This window comes from Octopus bimaculoides, chromosome 7 (genome assembly GCF_046866305.1).
Source record: "Octopus bimaculoides isolate indiv1 chromosome 7, ASM4686630v1, whole genome shotgun sequence".
Taxonomy (NCBI): Eukaryota; Metazoa; Mollusca; class Cephalopoda; order Octopoda; family Octopodidae; genus Octopus; species Octopus bimaculoides.
This window is the reverse complement of record NC_142934.1, coordinates 54,199,583-54,224,167: the sequence shown is the minus strand read 5'-3', so window position 1 is coordinate 54,224,167 and position 24,585 is coordinate 54,199,583. Positions and strand designations below refer to the sequence as shown.

Genomic DNA, 24,585 nt, shown 5'->3' with positions numbered 1-24,585 from the left:
GCGTACATTGGCTGGTAATATGCCTTACGGTTTCATCGTTTTGTCCACAGATTCTGCACTTATCACTTTCTGCTGTGTTATATATATGCGTGCCCTGCATATCTATATATATATATATATGTATACATGTATATATATGTATGTATATGTGTGTGCATGTTTGTGTTAGTGTGTGTGTATGTGAGTGTGTCTGTGTCTGTGTGTCCATCAGATCACATTCTAACCATTTTAGTCAAATGCATAATAAATATAATGCAGCAATGTGCACAGAAAATATTGAATATATCAAATAAGAGGATTCGATAATTAGACCTTCGGCATTAGTCCAGATAATAGATATGTATCACTAACTTCAGCAATTCGGAATTGTGCGTGTGAAATATTCTGTGAAAGCGTGTGTGTGTATTTATGTACATGTTCCAATATGTATGTCATGCCAGTGATTTTACATAAAATTATTATATAATTATTCCTGTTATACTAAAAGCGTTATGAACATTTGCAGTATCAGCAATATATTTGATGCACATTAACGAATTATCATAAACGACATAAAGTTTTATCAATAGTTAATAGTTAAGAATTGCCTCGTGCAAAAAAGTATTAGTTTAATAAGACGCTATATTCATTTGTACATTTTGTGCATTTTCTTCATAATTATTTTGCTTAGATTTCTATTAAACAAATCGTCAGTAAATGATGTATAGCTTTCTTTATCAAACGATATTTGCCAGATAATACTTTCCTATATATTAATTTGTATGTGTTTTTTATGCATAGTTCACTTTTAGATCCTCTCTATAAAAAGTGAACTGCGTGATAATTATCAATGCGCTACAGAAATGAATTTAATTATGTTGTAATACAAATATGTGGTGTACGATTTCATGTAACCACTTAAAATAATTTACCATAGCATTATGTTTAGCCCCAGGTTAACCGGCATTGAACAGATTTATAATCAAATGTAATTCAGCTACCTTATCGTTGTAGAAATGTGTCTACAGATATATCATTTTATTTTGAATTCCTATCTCAAAACGGTACAGTGTGAATGACATTTGTAAATCTACATACGTATTTCGGGTTTTATAAGTGTCGATAAGTGGAGAGAAAATTGGACATTCTCCAAGAGAATTTTCATTAAAAGAATATATATTCAGGTATATGTGCCCATATCTAGAAACACCACGGTTTGTATGAATGTAAGCATGTGTGTAGGTATTGTATTGACATATTTTTGGTAGTACTCGTATCATTTCATTTTCGAGATAACTGGTCTGCCACTGGCACCCACCTAGAATATAGTTTCCTCTGTAACTGCATGCTTCACCTGCATGTGACAGTGCATCACTTTAAGTGAATCATCGTTGTCATGCCGGTTACATCCGATTGAACATTACGTAGCCTATGTCATTTACACTAACGGTTGAGCCTATTTCAGTTGTATCAGTTGGATAAGTTAGCAGAAGCCCACATATCTGTGGTCAAGTATAACAAGAAGAAGGGTGATATCTTGTAACATTTCTGTGGAACACTCAAACACGTTGATTACCTTAGTGCATTTGATATATTTCCATTCGTCTTAGGCAGCCATGACGTTGGCTTAAGAAATCAAGGATGCATACTGTAGTTAAACTGTTATGCTATTTCACTAAAATTTTGGCTGAACTCATCAAAAGAAGAATTTCTTGACAGAAACTAGCAGCTGAACTTTCCTTGCGGTTGTCGGTCTGTCATTTTCGTCAACGATGTTTAAACTTGCATAGATATAAATAAATTCATTAATCCTAGAAGTACTAGAGGGATGCAGCAAATACAGTGAGAGTGATCTTTCACACTTACTGCCATGATCTCCGTTTTCGATTATCTTTAAAGTGTATTGCCGGTGTGTGCGTATATAAATATATATAGACGTGAGATTTTGTCCATTACACCTAAAACTAAAAAAGACCAAAAATGTATACGATGGTATAGAAGGTATTCTATAGAGTGACCTTAAAATTGGTATACAAGGGAAATATTACTAGTATTCTTGTAGTATGGGATCCTCGCTCTGTTGGTACTATCCCGCATGACTTCTATTACTGGGGTATATTGAAGGTGTACTCAATGAAAATCTCAGACATGAATCATATGATAGAAAGCATTATGAATGAATGCGCTCAAATTGACGAAATATAAAGTTACTGCATCGGATTCATGTGAATCTTGTAAAGCAATAATGGAAACCTTGTTGAAAATTTTAGTAATGTTGTTGAATAAAATTATTAGAAATACATATTTTCGCTTATGTATCCAGCCTTTAGGCACCTATACATTAGAAATTATTAAATATTTAACTATTAATTACAATGACCAGTTAGGTAATGGATTTTGAATCGCTGATAGACACAACGGAAAGAATAAATAAAATTGAATATCTATATGCAGATCCAATAATCATAATTCCGTTTATTTTGTTTATTTCATAATCATAATTCCGTGTATTTTGTTTATTTCATAATCATAATTCCGTTTATTTTGTTTGATTTTTTTTTCTCCATATAGGGAGAGCGTCAGATGAAGAGAGGGAGAGCGTCAGATGAAAGAAGAGAGAACCCTATATAATCACATAGTCGGAGGGTGTTAGTGAAAGCGGATACAAAGCACTGCATGCAATTGAAAAGAAATGTTCATCAACTTACCTTTGGAACAAAGAGAAGGCACAATGTGATGGTTGTACAAAATATGATGAAAAGACCTATAATGATAAAAGCTGACGTGGGCTTGTCTTTGATGATAATAGAAACGGCAGCTCCACATGTACACATTATCACCACATTGTAGACACTCATGCCGATATATTTAGAATCATTTAAGGCGGGGATGCTCACATGGCGTGTTTCCCAGGCTAAGAAACAACCAATTACCTAAAAAATACAACATATATAAATCCAAATAAATATGAATTAGTTATTCATTTCATGCATATTTAGTTCAACTGTGTTACCTAATTCACCAAATAAGTGATACGTTAAAAAATGTAAGAGAGGAAGGAAATAGCTCAATCTACTGTCATATACCGGTGTATTGAAACTAATGTCCCATCTTCGTTGTTATACGTCTATCAACATCAATGTTCAACATCCAAAAGTACCTTGTACTTATAAGTATCGGAACCATACACGAACAAATAAACTAATGATTCTTAAGTTACTGTGAGAACATTTCCATTGCTGACACGTTTCCATTACAAAGAATGAAAAGTTACAGGTGCCGCTGTATGGTAGCGATTTTTACTTTCCAGCCACATGGTCCCGAATCAGTTTCAATGCGTGAGGCCTTGGCTAAGTGTCATCTACCATAACCCGGGGATGAACAAAACCATGTGAGTGTATTTGTTAGATGGAAACTGAAATCCACATAATTATCATTAAAAGATATGTATAAACTTACGTATATTTTCGCAGCAAAACGCCATACACCTATGTATTAATTGAAGTATCCACATGTATGGACACATATGAAGGATTCATTGTCCATAGATAAGAAAGCATAATGGGGAGAAATGCATGGGCACTTCGTTCCAACGCTGACATTCATATACAGGCGATATGTCTTCATATTATCTCTAATAAGACTTATTCTCCCTAGACATTCCCCGCAGTTTAGGACTTAACTCGTTCAAGAGTACGCAACCTTGTTAAAAATAATAATACTCAGCTATTATAGAAATTATTTTTATGACCACATACATACATACATAAATACATACATACATACATACATACATATATATATATATATATATATATATATATATATATATATATATATATATATATATATATATATATATATATATATATATATATATATATATATATATATATATATATATATATATATATATATATATATATATATATATATATATGTATATATGTATATGTATATAATGTCACCCCAACATACATTCAGATATACACAGACACACACACACCGTTCTTACATACATACACTTGTTTGCACACCCTAGTTCAACCGGGTCACCGTTAATACCTCCCCTTCACTTAACCTTATTCTTCCGGTCATTTCATCATGTTAAGCCATTAATCCCTGCTCATTCTTTTCTCCCTCCGTTTTTGTTTTCGTCCTCCCTCCATGTTTTCCTTCTGAGCTCTTTCTGTTGAAGAGCGTATGCTCGAAACGTCAAAGACTATCTCATTCTTCCCGAACGTCAAGCTAATACACCTGCTAGTTGTTCCCTCACCAGTCATCGTCTTTTGTAAATTTGAACTACATATACATACAGATTGTCGTCGGCTTACGACCACAATTGGTTGCGACTGACTGGTCGTAAGTCGATTTGGTCGGAAGTCTACGACGACCTGTGCATATATATATATATATATATATATATATATATATATATATATATATATATATATATATATATATATATATATGTATACACACACACTCACACATAGAGATAGATAGATAGATATAACTATCCCCGTTCCCCATATATATAAGTCTATTCACATGCTTTAACTTATTTAAAAGAATCATATATTTACATATAACATTCAAGCGCGTGCAAAGACAAGTAAACTAATTTATAAAATTTAGCCAAATGTCGCAATAGAACTGATTGCCTACAATATTTTCGCATTATCTATACAGTATTCTTATTTCCTTATTGGCCACAAGGGGCTAAACATAGAGGGGACAAACAAGGACAGGCAAAGGGATTAAGTCGATTATATCGACCCCAGTGCGTAACTGGTACTTAATTTATCGACCCCGAAAGGATGAAAAGACAGTCGACCTAGGCGGAATTTGAACACAGAATGTAACGGCAGACGAAATACTGCTAAGCATTTCGCCCGGTGTACTAACGATTCTGCCAACTCACCACTTTTATCTACACAGTATTCTGCCAACAGATATATTAGTTTTTCAGTGGTAGCAACGGATGAGCTATCTGTTGTAGAATGATATAATTGTTTAATTCAAGCAGGTAGAACAGTTAGTAAACTGGCAAAATCCTTACGGTATTTCGTCAGTCTTCATGTTCTGAATTCAAATACTTCCGAGGTCGACTCAGCCGTTCATCATTTTGGGGTCGATAAAATTAGTACCAGTTGAACGCTGGGGTTGATGTATGAACTTAGCCTCTCCATCAAATCTACTGCTTTGAGGCGAAATATGAAACCGTTTATGTAGAATTATATATACATATACAATTATACTTGTAACATGAGAAATTTCTCTGCTGGTTGTCAATAAATATTGTAAAGGAAACCATCAATGCTACAGTTTCTGAATGATTGGAAAGTAGCTGAATAAGATAGCTTATTCAGCTAATTTGTTTCTGTTAACTGAAATGTCACGAAATTCCATATAATCTCGATCTTTACCCTCCTTTAAATAGATGGGAAATTTGCCACCACCGCTCATCCCCCGACATATGAAGAGAATTAATTGTCGTTTTTAAATCCATAAAACACACGAAACAAAATATTTTGAATCATATACTTACCAGAAGTAAACCTTTATAAGCATATATAAGACCCATCCATATTGTCATATAATCACTGGCGCATGACTCTACAACAGGAACAATTTCATTGTCTCCTTTTATCTGGAAAAAGAATGGTAATGGAACAAGTAATTAATATAGTAATTTTTTACAATTACTCAAGTTAACGAACAATTTCATTTTCATTAAATATATATTTAACTATGTCCTACGTTTTACATTGATCACAATGGAAATAAAAATGAGTTGAGAATATGAAGCACTGCTTCTATCGTAGTATTGAAGACATATTTTATATTTGTTTAGTATAGACTAGTCGCTCCGTTACGTAAAACAGTCTTTGGTTGCTGGATGTCAGAGCACTTATTGGAACCTGGTATTTGTAATTGTACTTAGGAACTCAACATTCACTATAATACCAATACAAATAAGCAAATGATGCCAATATGTCTTGAAATATTTCAACGTTAGAAGCTTTACTGAAATTATACAATGCTATGCTAAAATGCTAAGCTAAAATGACAATAATGAACGTAGTTTTCATAGAGACTTTTTTAAGAAAACATCTACATATATAAAAGTAGTAAGGCTGCTAGTGGTATATATTGATACCTAAACTGTGAAAGGTTCATGAGATCACACATAATATGAGAGATCAAATCAATCTTTTAAAACTGATTTCTGAACAGAAATATTTAGGACAAAATTTATATTTCAAAGTAATTCTGCAAAAGGAACTGTCAAAATATTGTAATGAGCTAAATTTTGCGATTAAAGACAATAGGAAAATTTGTTAAAATGACTAGAATAGCTGGAAATTTATATTCCTGTGAAACAAGCAATATACCGGAAATCTTATTTTGTATTCACTAGAGCGAATATATGTAAACATCTTATCATTAAACGAAATTCTAATGACAAAGGGTCAACAGAAATTAAATTATCAGTTTGTGTGTTATGATGTATACAGCTTTGTTCTGCTTCCCTCAGCCAAATTCAGTAGCGAGCTACACAGCCTCAAGCTAAACTGACCGTATACACACACACACACACACACACACACACACACACACACACATCCACATACACACACATATATCTGTAAACACGTGTTTACATACTCGTAAGTACGATTTATTACTTAAACTACAAATATACCCTGAACTAACGAGTAACTCACACCCATAAAAGAGAATAATTCTATACATACACTTCTTTTATATATTTCTTTAGCATGTTCAGATAATCAAAGCCTCACACACATAAGAAAGAACATTTACATATATTCGAATCAACCCTAAACAAACAACCAAATAATTCAAATGTCACACCCATAAGACAGAATATATCTATATACATACACTTCTTTAATACCTTCAGATCATAAAAGCCTCACACACACACACAAGAAAGAATATATATATATATATATATATATATATATATATATACAATATATGAGTATATGCATATATATGTACATGTATGTATATACGTTCATCTACATGTACATATAGATACATAACTGGGTACATGACGTGGCAAAAGAACAAGGACAAAATGGTAAACAAGGTGCAACAAACAAGCAGGCCACATAGAAACATCCCCTTCATCAGCTGCCACCATTAAAACTCCGGCGTATATATATTTATCTGAAACAAAACTAAACGAAGAGAAAAGAAAAAGAAAAACATGGCGACTAACCAGCAGACTTACAATACCGAAATTGGTCTACTAATGAAATTGACCTCCTAATAAGCATTTGGTTTTCTCTCTTCCAAACAGAAAACATAAACACTTAGTGTCTGAATGAGATTGCCAAAAAAAAAAAAAAAAAAAAAAAAAAAAACGAGCGCAGATACTCAACACGTGAACTGTTATGCAGATTCGCAGCGAACTAAGAACACTTTCAGGTTTCCTTCAACCTAATTCAGGGTCATTTTGAAAAGCATCGATATATTTTCTCTTTAAATATTGGTCAAGCACAACAACAGCAAAAGCCAGTAAACCATGAACAGCAGCAACAAGCAAAACACCAACATGAGCCAGGAAATCATGAACAGTAACAAGCTAAACGACAAGAATAGCCAGAAAATAATGAACAACATCAGAAGAGACGCTCCTAAATTCTAGCACAATAGCTAATCTACTGAATGATAACATCTCTTCCATCATCTTCTTCCACCTCAAATACTAAAAATAAGCCAGTGTTTCTTATCCCACATCGCCACCTCAATCCTACTATAGTATAAAAAAAACTTTAAAACATCTATGAAGCGGAATGTGCCCCCCACTACACTAACAAGAATCCCCAAAGTATGCCGTTATTCCCTACATTACAGGCTCTGCACACGATGTCTGCCGGTATTCCCAACGCAAGAAATTATATCTGTTGCGTGATTGTCCTTTCATTCATCTTCCAGTGACCCGATGCACTAACAGAAATGGGGCTTCAAGCCAACACACAAACCACAGTAAAGACACTGCCTACCACAGTAATCCTGGTCTAGTCTTTTCACGAACACACAAAAGCAATAACAGCACTACCACCACCACGACCAACAACAACAACAACAACAACAACAAAAACAAAAACCACAACAAAAGCTGAAACGGCCATCCTATCTAACAGTGCAACCACATGTCCAATCAAATACACTTTTAACCATGTTGAAACTGACAAAAGAAATACAAGAAGAACCACCTCCCCACATTGCTGTCACTACCACATTTTTACTCAAGGCACACGGGTGTCAGTCCGTCCATCAATTCGCAGAAATGGATGATCCAATTGATTGAGGATTGGGTTGGTAACAATCCACACCACATCCCTTTCTTCATTCTTACGGAACCCACCTTGACAAATCCCAACTGGAAGCCAAAGTGAAAGTAATGAATTTCACAACCATCCATACGGATCAAGTCGACAGAAGCATGGGTGGAACCGCCTTTTCCCTGCATGATTCCTTTTCGGTAGATGGGAATATGACATTCTCCAATGGCTACTGTGAATCGGTAACTGTTGTTCACAACAAAACCAATGTCCTGGTAGTAGTTGGGCTGTGTAGGCCTCCTCAAAACACCCATAGCACGCTTTAATGAATGCCTCAACAGCATTAAGAGCTTTATTCAACAGTGGCATTCTAATAACATAATTATGATGGGAGATTTCCATCTACCTAGTGTTGAATGGTCTGCAAACAGTTTGAAATCAGGCACTCCCACCTCATCTACTGACAAAGAAGCAGTAGATTCACTTCCCGAATTTATGAATGAGTTTTTCTTGTCCCAACTTGTCCTTGCACAAACAAGATATCAGAACATTTTAGACCTTGTGTTTAGTAATCACACTAACATAGTACACAATATTTCAGTGGAAAAAATTCCTTGTTTCAGACCATGACATTGTTCTCTGTAATCTTGAGATTCCGCCAGCCAAAAGCTAACCCTAGTGACCTCTCTCCAGCCCACTCATGTGTTACTATGAATATCTATAATGCCGACTGGGACACAATCATAGACGATCTATCACATGTTGACTGGTCTTTCACACATACACACACACACATCCTCCAGCATCAAAATATCTTGGCAGATGTTTGTAGACACTGTCGCAAACATATATGCTTACAGATACTACCAAACCTCTGAAGAAAACTAAGTGCAGAATTCCTCAAAACACAAAAACGATTATCAAGAAAAATAAAAAGAACAAAAAAATTAACAAACTAAAATACTGCCAACAGCCACGCATAAATGCAACGGCTATCAGCCTGCTCGAATCCAAAAAATATAACTTCCAACAATGCATGAAGACCATCGTCATTAACCTGAGAATAGATGAGGAGATATGGGCAGTTTAGAAAATCAAACTCAACCCCAAATTTTTTTTTCCCTTTTGCGAAAAAACACAAGGTCACTGTCTCCACTTTGGGCTCCCTAATTGATAAAAATGGCAATCTCCAAGATAATGCCAAAACCATGAGTGAGATACTGCAGAAACTGTACTGCTCTGTTTTTAGCAAACGTGATATGTCAGATCTGAACTTTATCAGTGATGTTAATTCTCAACACAGTATATCGGACGTAACGTTTGGCGTCCCAGATGTCTTAGTGGCTATAAATGAAATTAAACAGAATTCAGCAGTAGGCCCTGATAGGTTTTCTGCTTGTTTCCTGATATTTTGTCGACACAATCTAATCTGGGGCGGAACTCATTGAATGCTCGTTATATTCCCAGTCTGTTGTCCCAGGTTTCAAAAAGTGTACTACCAGCCGATCTCGCTCATCTCTAATATCATCAAGGTATATGAGAGGGTGGTGAAGTCACGGATAACCCACTTTCTTGAAAGCAAGAGACTGCTGAACGCCAGGCAACATGAGGTTCAGCAGTTCCTACCTTGATTTCAGCAAGCCGTTTGACAGGGGGATCGCAAGATCCTCTTGAGAAAACTTTCCAACATTGGTGTCTCTGGAAAGTTACTACAGTGGATGAAGCGTCTCCTGACAGGCAGAACCCAACACATTGTAGTTGAAGGAGTAAAATCAAGCCTAGCCAAAGTCAGTCGTTGTGTTCCACAAGGCACTGTGTTGAGCCCACTTCTTTTCATCATCTACATCAATGACATTACTGACATCATCTGCACAGTAACCTAAGAATATTTGCAGATGATTGCAATATCCAGAAGGAACTCAATGAAGTGGATCACCGGTCATGCCTTCAGTCATATCTACTCGCTGTCATCCAATGGGCAGAAAAGAATAATATGCTGCTGAACGAGGATAAATTTGAATAAATCCACTTCGGAAAATTGGATAGCCCGAAACTCCCATACTCCCTTCCTTCAGATGAAACTCACATGGTATCCAACAACGTCAGAGAGTCGGGAGTAAGTGTGGACAACAACATAAGCTGGGCAGCTCATATAAACGGCAAAGTTGACATGGCCCGCAGGTTGTACTCCTGGATTCTCTGAACTTTCCAGTCGAATGGTATCCACACCATTATCCTTCTCTTCTCTACTTTTGCCCGACCCCACGTTGAATAATGTTGTCCACTGTGGTCTTCCCACACGAAACAAAGTATCATGAAAATTGAAGCACCTCAAAGGTCAATTACAAAAAAGATAGATGGCATGATAGGCCTTGACTATTGGAGTCGACTAGAAAAGCTCAAGCTTTATTATCACCAACGCTGCCGTGAGCGCGGCATCATTATCATGTGGAAAATATTCCATCAGTATTGCCCAAATAATGTTGGCATCGACTTTAAGATACACCCAAGACTTGGAGCACGTGCTGTCCGCCCACAACATAAATCATAGTCACATCACATAACAACAATAGGGCAAAATTATTTCTCTTCAATTGGCCCCGCTTTTTTTAATATTATATCAAAACACATTAAAGTAGAGACAGACACCACAGAGTTCAAGTAGTCTTTGGACAAATTCCTTCAAAAAATCACAGATAAACCTCCTACACCTCGATGTGTCACCTTAATCAATAACTCTCGCCTCGAGTGGGACATGTCTGATTTCTGATTTGAATGATTTTGCCAGGTGGTGCTATTAGGATAGACATGGCCTTGGCCAATACTGGCCGAAACCTATCAAAGTATCAAAGTAAAGTATCTATCTATCTATCTATCTATCTATCTATCTATCTATCTATCTATCTATCTATCTATCTATTTATCTATCTATCTATCTATCTATCAATATTTATCTGTCTCGAGTCTATTGTGCAAATTGCTCCACCACCGTCCCTCGACAGAGAAGGCTGGGAGTGTTCATCATACTGGTGGCCATGGTGAAAGAATGTGTGTGGTGGACCCGAGCGAAAGGATTAGAGACGAAAACTTACCTCTCTGGCCAATCGCTCGTCAACTTTTTCAAGTATCACTTGAATAGGAAGGTGAGAATAGAGAGACAGTTTTTGTCTCGTGAAAGTTTCATTAAAAGGTGGGTGAATGTAGCAAAGATGGTGCGTGCGAGTGACGATACCTCTTTGAGCATGATCCTATAAATCGAAAAAAAAAAAAATTAAAAAAAAAAGAGAGAGAGAGCACTTCGCTCTCATGTGTCTATTCCCTGCTGAGGTTACCATGGTCTTTTCCGTAGGCTTTTCTCTCCATGGATAAACCTAATGTTACCCCATTTTACACAATTCACATTTTCTGTGATATACGATACGCCCATTTTTTTTTTTTGCCCCTACCGATCCCTTTTGAACGTTTTTTTTTTTCTTAAAGAAAAGCTCTACAGTTGTATTTGTCCCCTCTGTGTGCAACCCTGTGTGGCTAATAAAAGAAAGTTATCTATCTATCCATCTATCTTTCTATATCTATCTCTATCTCTATCTATCACGATCTATCTATATATGTCACCATCTATCTCTATCTATCCATCTATCTACCCATCCATCTATCTCTCTCTCTCTCTATCTATCTATCTATCTATCTATCTATCTATCTATCTATCTATCTATCTATCTATCTATGATCTGGACGGATGCTAGTCGCATCGGCTCGCAAGTAAGTTGGCCTTTTATATGTCAAAAAGTTTGCAGTTTTAAAATATTTTTTGTGGAAGAGGTGTATAAGACTATACACTTCGACCCTATTGGTTTTTTTGTAATAGGAAGTGGCTCCTTCTGGAGTTTATTTCCAAAAGTTTGTTTATTTTTCTCCGGCTTATTTGCCATATTTCGTAAAACAAATATGGCTAGGCCTTCACACGTGGTCGATTTGCCTCTAATAGCAGGCAAGGAGACTGACCTACAAGTCGTTCCGCATGAACGAACACAAGACGTAGAGACCAGGAATGCTGCGTTTACTACTACTGCCTTCACCACCTCCACTACCACCATTACGACCGCCACCAACGACAACAAAACCAAAACCACTACTGCCACCGACATCACAGCCACCACTACCACCAAGAACAACAATAACAAAAAGAACAACAACAACTCCACTCCTCTTTTGTTCCTTTCACCACAGACAACGGAAGGAGAGAAAGAGAAGAGCATGATCGCCAAACAATTTGCTCAAATACGCCTGAACGCCGAAAAGAATTATGAGAAAAATTTCCCGCCACTTCGTAACTCATGTGAAGGTTAGAGGAGTACACAAGAAGAAGGTCACCCATCTGCCACAACAACAACAGCTACCAGTACCACAACCGCCAACAACAACGCTAATACAGCAACAACTGTCACCTCTGCCATCAACACCAGCACCACCACCAGCAACAACAATAACAAGATCAAAACAAACTTCGCCGAGGCGATAAGGCAAAAAACGACGGTAGTATCTTTTACTGCACAGCAGATAAAAGATACAAAGGCTTTACTTACGAAAGAAAATGACGAGGTACAGATCAACATACCACAAGACATACTAGAAGACACAAACAAAAAGACAATTATTTATAAAATTTTAAACCCCAAGACCAAAAAACTAGAAAAAGCAAGCACGGAAAAGATCGAAAAATGCTTGAGATCTGTATGGCCATATAAAGATTATGTAACTTGGTGGCATAAATTTGCCCATGTGCAAGTTATTTTTCAAAGTGAAGAGTTAGCGAAACGATTCTCAACGCTAACTCTTAAGACAGAAGAGATAACAATGCTACCGAGTTACCTTGGTCAGAGGGTAACAAGGGTTATCATAAAAAAATATTCCTCCCATGGTAAATACACTATGGATAACATCAGCAGTATGTGTCGATATGGAGGAGGTCGACATATTACAAATTAATGTTTCTGAAAAGCAACAGTGGGTGGGTAACAAAATGGAGATTCTCCTCCATATTACCCAGGAGTCACTAAATAAAATACCCACCTACATACAGTTACCATCAACGCAAAGGCTGTATGTAGTGGTAGAAGGCAGACGACCACGCTGTTACATATGTGGCAGTGAAGCACACTTCCAAAAGGATTGCAATTCTGCCGCAAAACAACAGCAACAACAACATGAACAACAACAACAGCCACGGGAAAACCAAAAATCCAAAACACCACCATTATTAAACACACCACCGTATGCACAACTAATCAAGCAGCTATATGCGAAAACGAAAGAACGGCAACAAAGAACAAACCAACCCAACCAAACAACACCACCACCTGATCCAAAAACAGAAACAACACGACCACCAACAACTAAAGACAGACCAACACCAACGCCAAGAACAACAACCAAGAAGACAACCACTGAGAACGAAAATAACAAGCAACCAACACCAACAAAAACAGCAACACAACCACTCACACAAAGACACACAGACGCTCACAATTTGCCTCTACCCCCTTCCGATTCCTCAGAACCTTCGTCAGAAGACGAAAGTAATGAGGAATGGCAAATAGCCCAGAAAGGAAGGAGGAAGGGGAGCAAGAAAAGAAAAGCAAACACAAACAAAACAAGGAGATACACAACTCCCGAAAGCACTCCAGACACAAACACAAGCACACACACAATGCTCACTGCCATCAACACAAAAAACTCAGAGTTGATGGAATACATCAACACAAAAACAAACATAACAAACGAAGACATAAAAACCAGCAACCACCGGTACACAACACCGCCAGAACATATCAAAATACTACACATAACACCAACCCTGCACCACACACTAAAATCTATTCTCAAGGCAGTTGGCAAATGCCAAAAATACCTGGCGATCTCCTCGAAGAAAACCCGAAGGAGGAGACACAAAAACTCTCGAACGGTAAGTGACTCTCTTTAAAACCTTAACACTCACATCAAAATTATGCTCAAGACTGGTTGTGTAAATGCGCGTGGCTTGGGGTCCCCTTGGAAACAAGGGTACCTCCTAAACGACATAAAGTCACACAAACTAGAAATCATAGCCATAAGCGAGACCAGACTCCATGATCCGCGGACCCAGACAGTTTAACATTTATTTTTCTCCCTGTCTGCCGAGAATGGGCGGTAGTGGCACGGCGGTACTCTTTCGCAAGAGTCTGGATCTCGAAGTAAAGACAGTATTCATAGACCCGGAAGGTAGATTGGTTGTTCTGGATGTCGATGGCAGCGATGGATGTGCTTTTCGACTCATATCAGTATACGCACCACCTTTGACAGGTAGGCCGGATTTCTTTCGACGTCTAGAAATATTCCTAGGAACGTCTCGTCCTTTAATTTTAGTGGGGGATTGGAATGCTACCTTGGACACACATCTAGACTATGTGGGCAGAGATAGGAATAGACGGGGATGCAAAGGCCTCAAATACCTGCTCAGACGCTTTCAACTGTCTGACAGGTACCGACTCGACCACCCGAATGCGCCAATGTGGACATGGACAAACCGCATCGGGTCGTCGAGATCGTATCTAGATACAGTACTGTGTAGGAGAGTAGATAGAGATAGCATAGGGTGTCCGCAATTTCACATAGTCAGCTACACGGATCACAAACTTGTGACGTGTACGCTAGACTTAGATAAGACACATAGGCAGGGCCCCGGTTACTGGAAACTAAACGCGTCCTTCCCGTCGAGACAGGTTTTCAGAGACCGGATTAGCACGTTAGTAAAGAGGGCTTTGACGGGAGCCATCATCAATAACAAATGGTGGTTTGCACTCAAGAGGGAAATAAAAGAAGCGGTTAGGTATAGCAAAGCACTAGCCATAGACAGAAACAGAGTAGAGTGTGAGCTAGTTAAGAAGCTAGAAGAGGCAATTAGAAGTGGCATCGGATCCGACATTTTGGCGGCGAGGTTGACCCTAGACCAACACTTCAACGCCAAACACGAAGGGTGCGTTGTCAGGGCTAGGATGCATGCTCTAAGAAACGAAGGTGTTGGAGCCGCGCGAGAGGCCCGGGTGGCGGAGGCGCAACAGAGCAACAAAGCCACCATTCGGTCTCTGGTGGACGAACAGGGGCGCGAACTGCTCGAGCCAAGCAAAATGTGTGAGGCCTTTCAGCGGCACTTTGCTCGACTGTTTGGGACGAGTGGGGAGCGAGAACGCAGGGTGGACTTCAGTGCCTACCTGCACAGCCTGCCACGACTCTCGGCAAGAGAGGCGGAGTGCTGCGAAGGTGCCATCACGGCGGCGGAAGTGAGGGACACGATGGCGTGATGCTCGAGGGACAAATCTCCGGGTTTGGATGGTCTTCCCTACGAACTTTACAACTGTATGCCGGACTTGTTTAGAGACGTTTTGGTGGCGGTGTACTGCAACTGGCAGCAAAACGGGAGCATTCCCGGTTTTGTAAGCCGAGGGGCCGTAACGCTGCTGAAGAAAGACCCAAACAAGGGGGACGTCATAGATAACTTTAGGCCCATCACTCTGCTCAATGCAGACCTGAAAATTTTGGCCAACGTGTTAGCCAAGCGGTTGGCGAATGTCATCGAGAAACTGATCGGCAAGGCTGGATGGCTGCCTTGTACAGAGGCATCCGTTCGGTAGTTCGCGTCAATGGGCATCTGTCAAGACCCTTTGACATTGCACGTTCGGTTCGTCAGGGATGCCCCGTCTCGTCGCTTCTGTACGTGTTGACTCTCGAACCACTACTGCGGAGCTGGCGACGCTGAGGGGCATCCCGCGAGAGTTGGGATGCTGGACGAGCGTGTCGGCATACGCGGACGACGTCACCGTCATAGTGTCTAGCCAAAAGCACATCGAGCTTGTCGGCGAGACACTGAGAGACTACGTAGCGGTAACGGGAGCGAAAATCAACCGGGATAAGTCAGTGGGCTTGCGGCTCGGCACCTGGAGAAGCAAGCCCATGCCGTCAAGCAGCGCCTCCGTCGTGGGACGTTGGACTGATGGTCCGGTTGAGTTGCTCGGGGTCTGGTTTGGTGCAGACCTCCAAACGGAGAAGAACTGGGATGAGATAACGAGAAGGGTGGCCACTCTAGCCCGGCAATGGGCCGAGAGGAAGCTTTCCCTAAAAGGTCGGGTGGAGGTGGCGAACACGTACACCGCGTCCGTCATCTACTATCGCCTGACCGTCGTTCCTTGTTCCGACCCTACCATCACCAAGCTGGAGCGCATCCTCTTCCGCTTCTTCTGGAAAGGAAGCGTTCCGATGGTTAGGCGATCCGTTTGCCCGCCAACACCCGTTAAAAGGAGGACTGGGCATGCCGTGGTTGATGATGCGCAGACACGTGCTGAGACTGCGACATCTCCGGCTCTACGTAGACAACGGTGAACAGGTGTGGTCGCCGTTTGTGCGGCGCGCTTTCCCGCAGCTCGTCTCCATGACCGAACTGCAGTCGTGGATCAAGAAGAGACCGAGGAAGGGCGAATGGCACCGCGAGTGTCGCGTTGCTCTCCGGCAACTCCATTAACACGGGTCAACCTTGAGCGACTGCATCACAACTAACGCATTCTATAGTGAATTAGTGGAGGGAAGGTACGACGACGATCTCGGGGCGATCCTGGGCGTCGGCGAGGAATACTTGACCCGCCTGTTTAAGACGACATTCGGGCCTTGAACTATGGACAACTTCCAGAGATCCCTGGCCTGGCAGTGCTATCGAGAAGCTCTACCCGTTCGGGAAAGCTCTACAGGCATGGCTCGAGAAACACGGGGCCGACCTGTCCGAGATGCGGGCGGAGCGACGAAACCGTTCTGCACGCACTCGTACAGTGTCCCACCATTTCCGAGCTGTGGGCTTACGTCGAACAGCTGTTATCGCGTGTGGGATGAGTCGGTCTATCAGCCGAGTCTATCGTGAATATTGTCGCGCCTCCTTCCTTTAAACGGGAAGGAAGAGCTATTTTCATCGTACTTGTGGCTATGGCGAAAGAATGTGTATGGTGGACGCGTCTGAAAGGTCTAGAGACAAAGACTTTCCTCTCTGGGCAATCTCTCATCAACTTCTTCAAGTATCACCTGAAGAGGAAGGTGCGAGTAGAAAGGGAAGTCTTGTCTAGTGAATGCTTCAAAAAAAGATGGGTGAATGTAGCGAGGATGGTATGTGTGAACGACGGAGCCATCTTGTGCATAACCCTATGAACTAGAAAAAAATCCAGGAAAAATAAAATAAAACAAAAAGGCAAAAGAGAGTCACTTACTGTTATAGTTTCTTCAATGACAATATTGACCAAGGTTACCGTGGTCTTTTCCGTAGGCTTTTCTTTCCACGGCTAAACCTAAACTGTCCGCCCCTCTTTTTACACGAGAACATTACTGTGTGATACACGATCCCTATTGATCGCTTTTTTTTTTCGATCCCTTTTGATCGAACTCCCCCCTCTTTCCCTTCCTACGATCCCTTTTGATCGACACGCCCTTTTCTTTCTTTTTTTTCTCCTTCCATCCCCCTCCCAAAAAGAAAAGCTCTACATTTTATTTGTCCCATCTTTGTTGAGCCCTGTGTGGCTAATAAAAGAAATGTATCTATCTACCTATCTATATATATATATATATATATATATATATATATATATATATATATATATGTATGTATGTATGTATAGAGAGAGAGAGAGAGAAGGAGGGAGAGAGAGATAAATAGATAGAAAGACAGACAGACAGACAGACAGACAGACAGACAGACAGATAGATAGATAGATAGATAGATAGATAGATAGATAGATAGATAGATAAACTCACATCTATAACCTGAGTTACTACATACATTCTTCATTTCACATTTTCAAATGCAATATATTTACTGATCGACCCTCTAAATGGTATCGAGCAACCTGCTAGATACAACTTTCAACTTGTCCTCAGTTCATTGTGTTTTTCAGAATATTGGATTTATGCAAAGAGAATAATTATAGCTCTAAAAGATTTGTTCAAAGTTCTGATCGATCAGACCTAATCTAAAGGCTAAAAAACAGTGACAAAATGCACCATAGAAAATTATACCATTCCACAGAGTGACTAATACGCTTATCTGAATGTAATTAGTCTTTTGAAGAAAAAATTCTTCGATATTGTACGCCCTGAAATGCCTTTTTTTTTTTTAAATGTGAATTGAAATATGTCCTGTAAATTTTTTCTGCAATATTAGTCGCAAATATATACATACATATATATATATATATATATATATATATATATATATATATATATATATATATATATATATATATATATATATATATATATACATAAATATATATATATATATATATATATATATATATATATATATATATATATATATATATATATATATATATATATATATATATATATATATATATATATATATATATATATATATATATATATATATATATATATATACATATACATACACACACACACACACACACACACACCACACACATATATATATATACATATATGTTACATGGATATTTTTGTGTGGAACACAGTATGTATGCAAGTACATTTACACACAACTCTCCGGTCCTCTCTGTCTCTGTCTCTGTATGCATAGATATATATGTATATGTATGTATGTTGTGTGTGTTTATATATATATATATGGTGGTGCATGCATACATTTATGTGTTTTATTGTAATATTCACGTGTTCAGGAATATTGAAAGAAAATAATAATTTACGTAAACCTTGGAGAAGCATTGAATATGACATTATGTCAGAACAGATTACACACAAATTCTTGCTGCATCTTAATTTATAACCAGATAGCTGTCTCACCCATCTCCAATAAAGTTTCCAGATGGGAACTTTTTTCTGCTTTATTTCAAAATACTAATCATATTTTTCGAACCTTTCTAGTATAACTGCTATCAAACCAAGAACACTAGATTCAAAATGTTTATTCTTCTACAATACGAATATATATTGTTTTATATGTCTTCATATCTCCATTAAATCTAACCTAGTAATTAGAATGCTAACTTTCATTTTTTAAGGTTGTACAGGATTGAGTCAGACACTCGCATTGCGATGTATTTTAATAAATACATTTTTATTTCGCTCCTTATAGGCATGGGAAGAAGATATGATGAAATCGTGTCTGTTAGTTATTTTATATTTCTCTGCTATTCATCACAAGAAGCAGGTCGGTGATAATAACATTTGCAAAGCTTCTAAGTGTCGATATAATATCATTAACTAGAAGCTACACAAGAAATATGTAAACTTATATTGGTAGCGAATGTTTCTGTCAAAGTGGTTCAAACTAAAGCTGTTCAATCGCCACATGGGGTAGTTAAAATTGACAGTGAATTACCTTTAAAGACTAAGACCATTGTGATATACACAATTATCAACGTCTTGTTTACTTGATGCTATGAGTGTTGCTCATGAAATAAATAATAAAATAGTTCTCAAGTTTCAAAATAAATCTACAGTATGGTTCTGGTATAATTTTGATATGCTGTACCATACCTGTGGAAATATTTAAAGACTTTAGTGCTACTATATTCTTGTGATATTTAAACACCTTAGTTTAAAACACCTTAGTTTTTACATACGATAATTGCAATCTTTTCATTTTCTGAAAGAATATCCAACTCACTTTTTAAGCTGAATGAATAAAATCACAAGTGAATCTCTGAACAGAATAAATACTTGAACAAATAATGAAAAACAGTATAGCTTCATGTGTATATTTGAAGGCAAGAATTTATGCAAGGAATAACAGGAGATAAACAAATTGTGTAATCTTCATTGATAAGAGAGTTGGAAGTAGAGAATAAAGAAGACAAGAAAAATCCATCAAACACCGGCAAATTGGCTTTCCTTTCCAGTATATATATATGAACTTCCTTAAATACATCTCTGGTCAATACATCCATGTATTAATCTGCGGATAGGTTATCTAAAGTAATTACTCTTTTAGTTAGTTATGGACACATAAGCATCTGCACAGATATGTACACACCCATTCACACACACACACACACACACACACACACACACACACACACACACACACACACACACACACACACACACACACACACACACATGCACACGTTTGTGTCTATGTATGTATGTATGTATGTATGCATGTGTGTATATATGCATATATATATATATATATATATATATATATATATATATATATATATATATATATATACCCACACACACACATATATATATATATATATATATATATATATATATATATATATATATATATATATATATATATATATATATATATCAATGCATCGGAAACACTTCAACTGAATTCCGCTTGAATAAGGAAAGTATGCGCATTGAGAAATTCAAACCGCAAATAAACACCCTATAGTAATGCACTAGAAAGAAGAGTCCAAAATCACGCATAAGAAGGGAGTGAGAGAAAGAGAGAGGAAGTGGTAAATAGAGCATCGTGTTCACCGTACGTCATTGATGAGAGGAAGTGAGAATAATAGCTACGATACAAATGCAGTTTGGGTGTGTGTCTATACTTTTGTCATCATGTATTTACACCAACACCCACACACCCACACACACATACACACACATATATACACATACTATATATATATATATATATATATATATATATATATATATATATATATATATATATATATATATATATATATATATATATATATATATATATATATACATATATATATATATATATATACATATATATATATATACATATATATATATGTATATATATATATAGATATGCATATATATATATATATATATATATATATATATACATACACACACACATATATATATATATATATATATATATATATACATATACACACACACACACACACACACACACATATATATATATATATATATATATATATATATATATATATATATATATATATATATATATATATATATATATATATACATATATATACATATATATATTCTCTATGTGGCTTGTGTGTTTTCTCGTCTACGTTTTGTCTGCAATGTCCTGTACCCAGAAATGCACCTATACATACAGGTAGATGTCGGTATGCACATACCTGTACGTATATATGCATATACTCATTTACTATTTGTTTTTACATGACCGAACGCAGCGTCACCAATCTGTAAGTAGTTTTCGCAACTTTATATTTTCCGACGCTACTCTATCTCTTTCTCTTTCTCTTCCTCTTCATTTTCCCCCTCTCGTTCTTCCTCTGTTTGCTACTACATATCTCTCTTTACCCCTCTCGTTCTTCCTCTGTTACTACTACGCATCTCCTTTTCCCCCCTCGTTCTTCCTCTCTTCCTCTTTTCCTCTCGTTGCTCACCTATTCTTCTACTTCCTCCCTTTGTTTCTCCCTCTACCACTCTCTCTCTCTTCCCCTTACACCGGCATGGTCACATGCTTCCGGTCAATAATCCTTTTCTTCCTTGGCTATCGCCGAGCAAACACGCGAACTTACTTCGTCCCCACTTTCAAGTTCGTGCCTCACAGTGTTCATACACACATAATTTTTCCCGTCTGACCGTATAGCCTTTTCTCTTTGTTTTCCTGTCTTGTTTTTTTGTCCGCCACTACATTCCTCAATGGCAAGGTTTAATTTGTGTATACAAATTTAATTTGCGATCCATTGGAAGAGCCGTTTTAACGATGCGTCCTTCCCAGCTCTTCGAAACGCTGGTGTTAAAACGGGGGTAGCTGATGAAGGAGAATGTTCTCTATGTGGCTTGTGTGTTTTCTCGTCTACGTTTTGTTTGCAATGTCCTGTACCCAGATATGCGCCTATACATACAGGTGGATGTCGGTATGCACATACCTGTACGTATATATGCATATACTCATTTACTATTTGTTTATATATATATATATATATATATATATATATATATATATATAGTAATAAAGGAAATATAACAACGTTAGCCACCAAATTCACTAGAAACGTGGTGTTGAAGCAATTACTAATATAAAGGTTGGAATCTTTTATTTTAATTTTATTTTCGATATCATTTTCATGCCGTCATTTCTGACGGTACAGGTAATCTAGTATATATAAATATATATAAAACGCATTGACATAAAAAAGAATACTGAGGAAATAGCAAGTACATCAAGATATGCGTTTATAAACTTATGTATATTTTCATTTCCAACAAATTTATCCTGCGGCTGAATGGCACTATTTTAAAAACCAATGCATGCACAGAGACTAATCGATATAGTAAAGATATGTGTGTAAGTATGTGTAAATACACACTTACTGGCATATTAGTGATGTATGCATTTACCTGTGACACGTTCCTGCGCAGTGAATCGTGAATGGCGATCGCTGCGCGACTTTTTTCTTTAAGAACCTCATTCACCATGCATTCATGTGTGAGCATATGTCTCCGCTCACAACTATGCGCATTTCTTTGATATTCTGAACTTCAACTAAAACACACGCTATCTAAAAGTCAAGATTAGAATCTTTGGAAAATATATTGGGTAATTTCGCTACTCAGAATTTCGTGTTGAAAACTGCGTGCGTTTTATATATATATATATATATATATATATATATATATATATATATATATATCCATATGTTTTACAATTGTCAGAGGTGACAAAGTGACTCAACAGGCATGAGTTTCTTTGATGAAACATATCAACTCATTACGTTATATATCTGTGTGTGAATGTGTGTACTCGCATTTTCGCACAGCTTCAAACTTTTAACATAAATAATGGGATGCTTTGCACTGATTTTTTATATTTCATCTGCTTCTGTTACTGGACGGTGGCTATAGGACGCTTTGAAAGGTCTAATTCAACACATTGACTTGTTTTCTTCTTTATTTACTCGTTTTATTGGTTTCTTTTGTTGAAACGCTAAATGAATTAACACCTGTTTCCAAGTGGTCGTTTGAAATGTGTGCGTGTGAGTGTGTGTATGTATGTGTGTGTGTGTCACATACACGCACACATTGAAACTCACACAGACATACAAACGCACGTCTCCAAATGTCACGCTACCGCTACGATATTTTGACGAATGATTTAGATACAATGTACCAGTGTTGTAACAGGAAACAAAATAACGTAATAATCTAGCGATCTAACAATCTCATCACAAAGTAACAATCAATACTCCAATGGAACTGATCAACCGACTTCATTGCGAACTCAACTCGAACTCACACGAACTTCCTCCGACACGAGATGTCTACTCACACTGCTGATATTTATAATCGCACTTTCCACTATAGCTCAGGGCCGATAATTATTATGGCGTGTCTTGCGAGCCAGTTTCGTTGATGCTAATTCTGAGGACGTCCACCGGATGTCTATATTTATATAGACATCTGATGGACGTCAATGAAATTGGCTCCCAAGACACGTCATGAAAATTGTCGGCCTTGAGCTCTAGTGAAAGTTACTTGCCCAGATTGCTGCGCAGTGGGACTAAATCCGAAGCCACTTTGTTTTAAACCGAGTTTCTTAAACAAACACTGATGCTTTGAGAGTTATTCTACCATGCAAAGTGAATAATCGAAACTGCTGGAGAAAATGAAAAATATGAAAATCGAAGTCTAGGAAATAAGGTATCTACAGAATAAAAACAAGCGTGTGCACAACATGTTTCTACCTGTCAAATATGCATCAACCTATAAGCAAAATCTTTATCAACTCATTCCATTTTAGAAAGTGTATCACCTTTTGCTTGCACACAGCTACCTAATTATACGATTCAGTAATTTTGAAGTACACTTTTGTCCAGCAGTCGCTATTGTATTGCTTTATAATTTTGTCCACGCGCATCATGCGTATGTGTGTATAAATGGTTAACTCTTTGAATGTAGAGACAATCATTTTAGTTGTGTTGGAAAATAAATGATGTTTATGGGAAAGAAGAGTTAGCTTTTCAATGTCTAACGCAAAAGGATATTGATTATTCTATGGATAAGTTACGACACAATGAGTGAAATTTAACAGTAGCAATATTGGGTATGTGAAGCCATTCACATGCACATATATAGAGGCAGACAAACATGAAATGGCATATGTATGTATAATTGCACACACGCACATTATTATTTGACTGTAGATTTATATGAAGAATTTTGCCAGTTTGTTTCATACAGACTATCTTAATAAAAGAAGTTACATATAAAATCGCCGGCACTAGATTTATATATTCATATATTTACTTATATACTTACATGC

At 37.5% G+C, this 24,585-nt stretch overlaps 1 protein-coding gene across 2 annotated transcripts in view; it reads right to left on the bottom strand.

Moving 5' to 3' along the window:
* The window catches only part of LOC106873978 (gamma-aminobutyric acid type B receptor subunit 2), a 1,140,241-nt gene that overhangs the window by 233,185 nt on the left and 882,471 nt on the right, over positions 1-24,585 (bottom strand). For both annotated transcript variants that reach the window (XM_089355293.1, XM_089355294.1), the window contains exons 14-15: positions 5,531-5,632; positions 2,688-2,912 (exon numbers count right to left, since the gene is read on the bottom strand). In XM_089355293.1, coding sequence (XP_089211419.1) covers positions 2,688-2,912; positions 5,531-5,632 — 327 coding nt within the window. The remainder of the gene's footprint in view (positions 1-2,687; positions 2,913-5,530; positions 5,633-24,585) is intronic.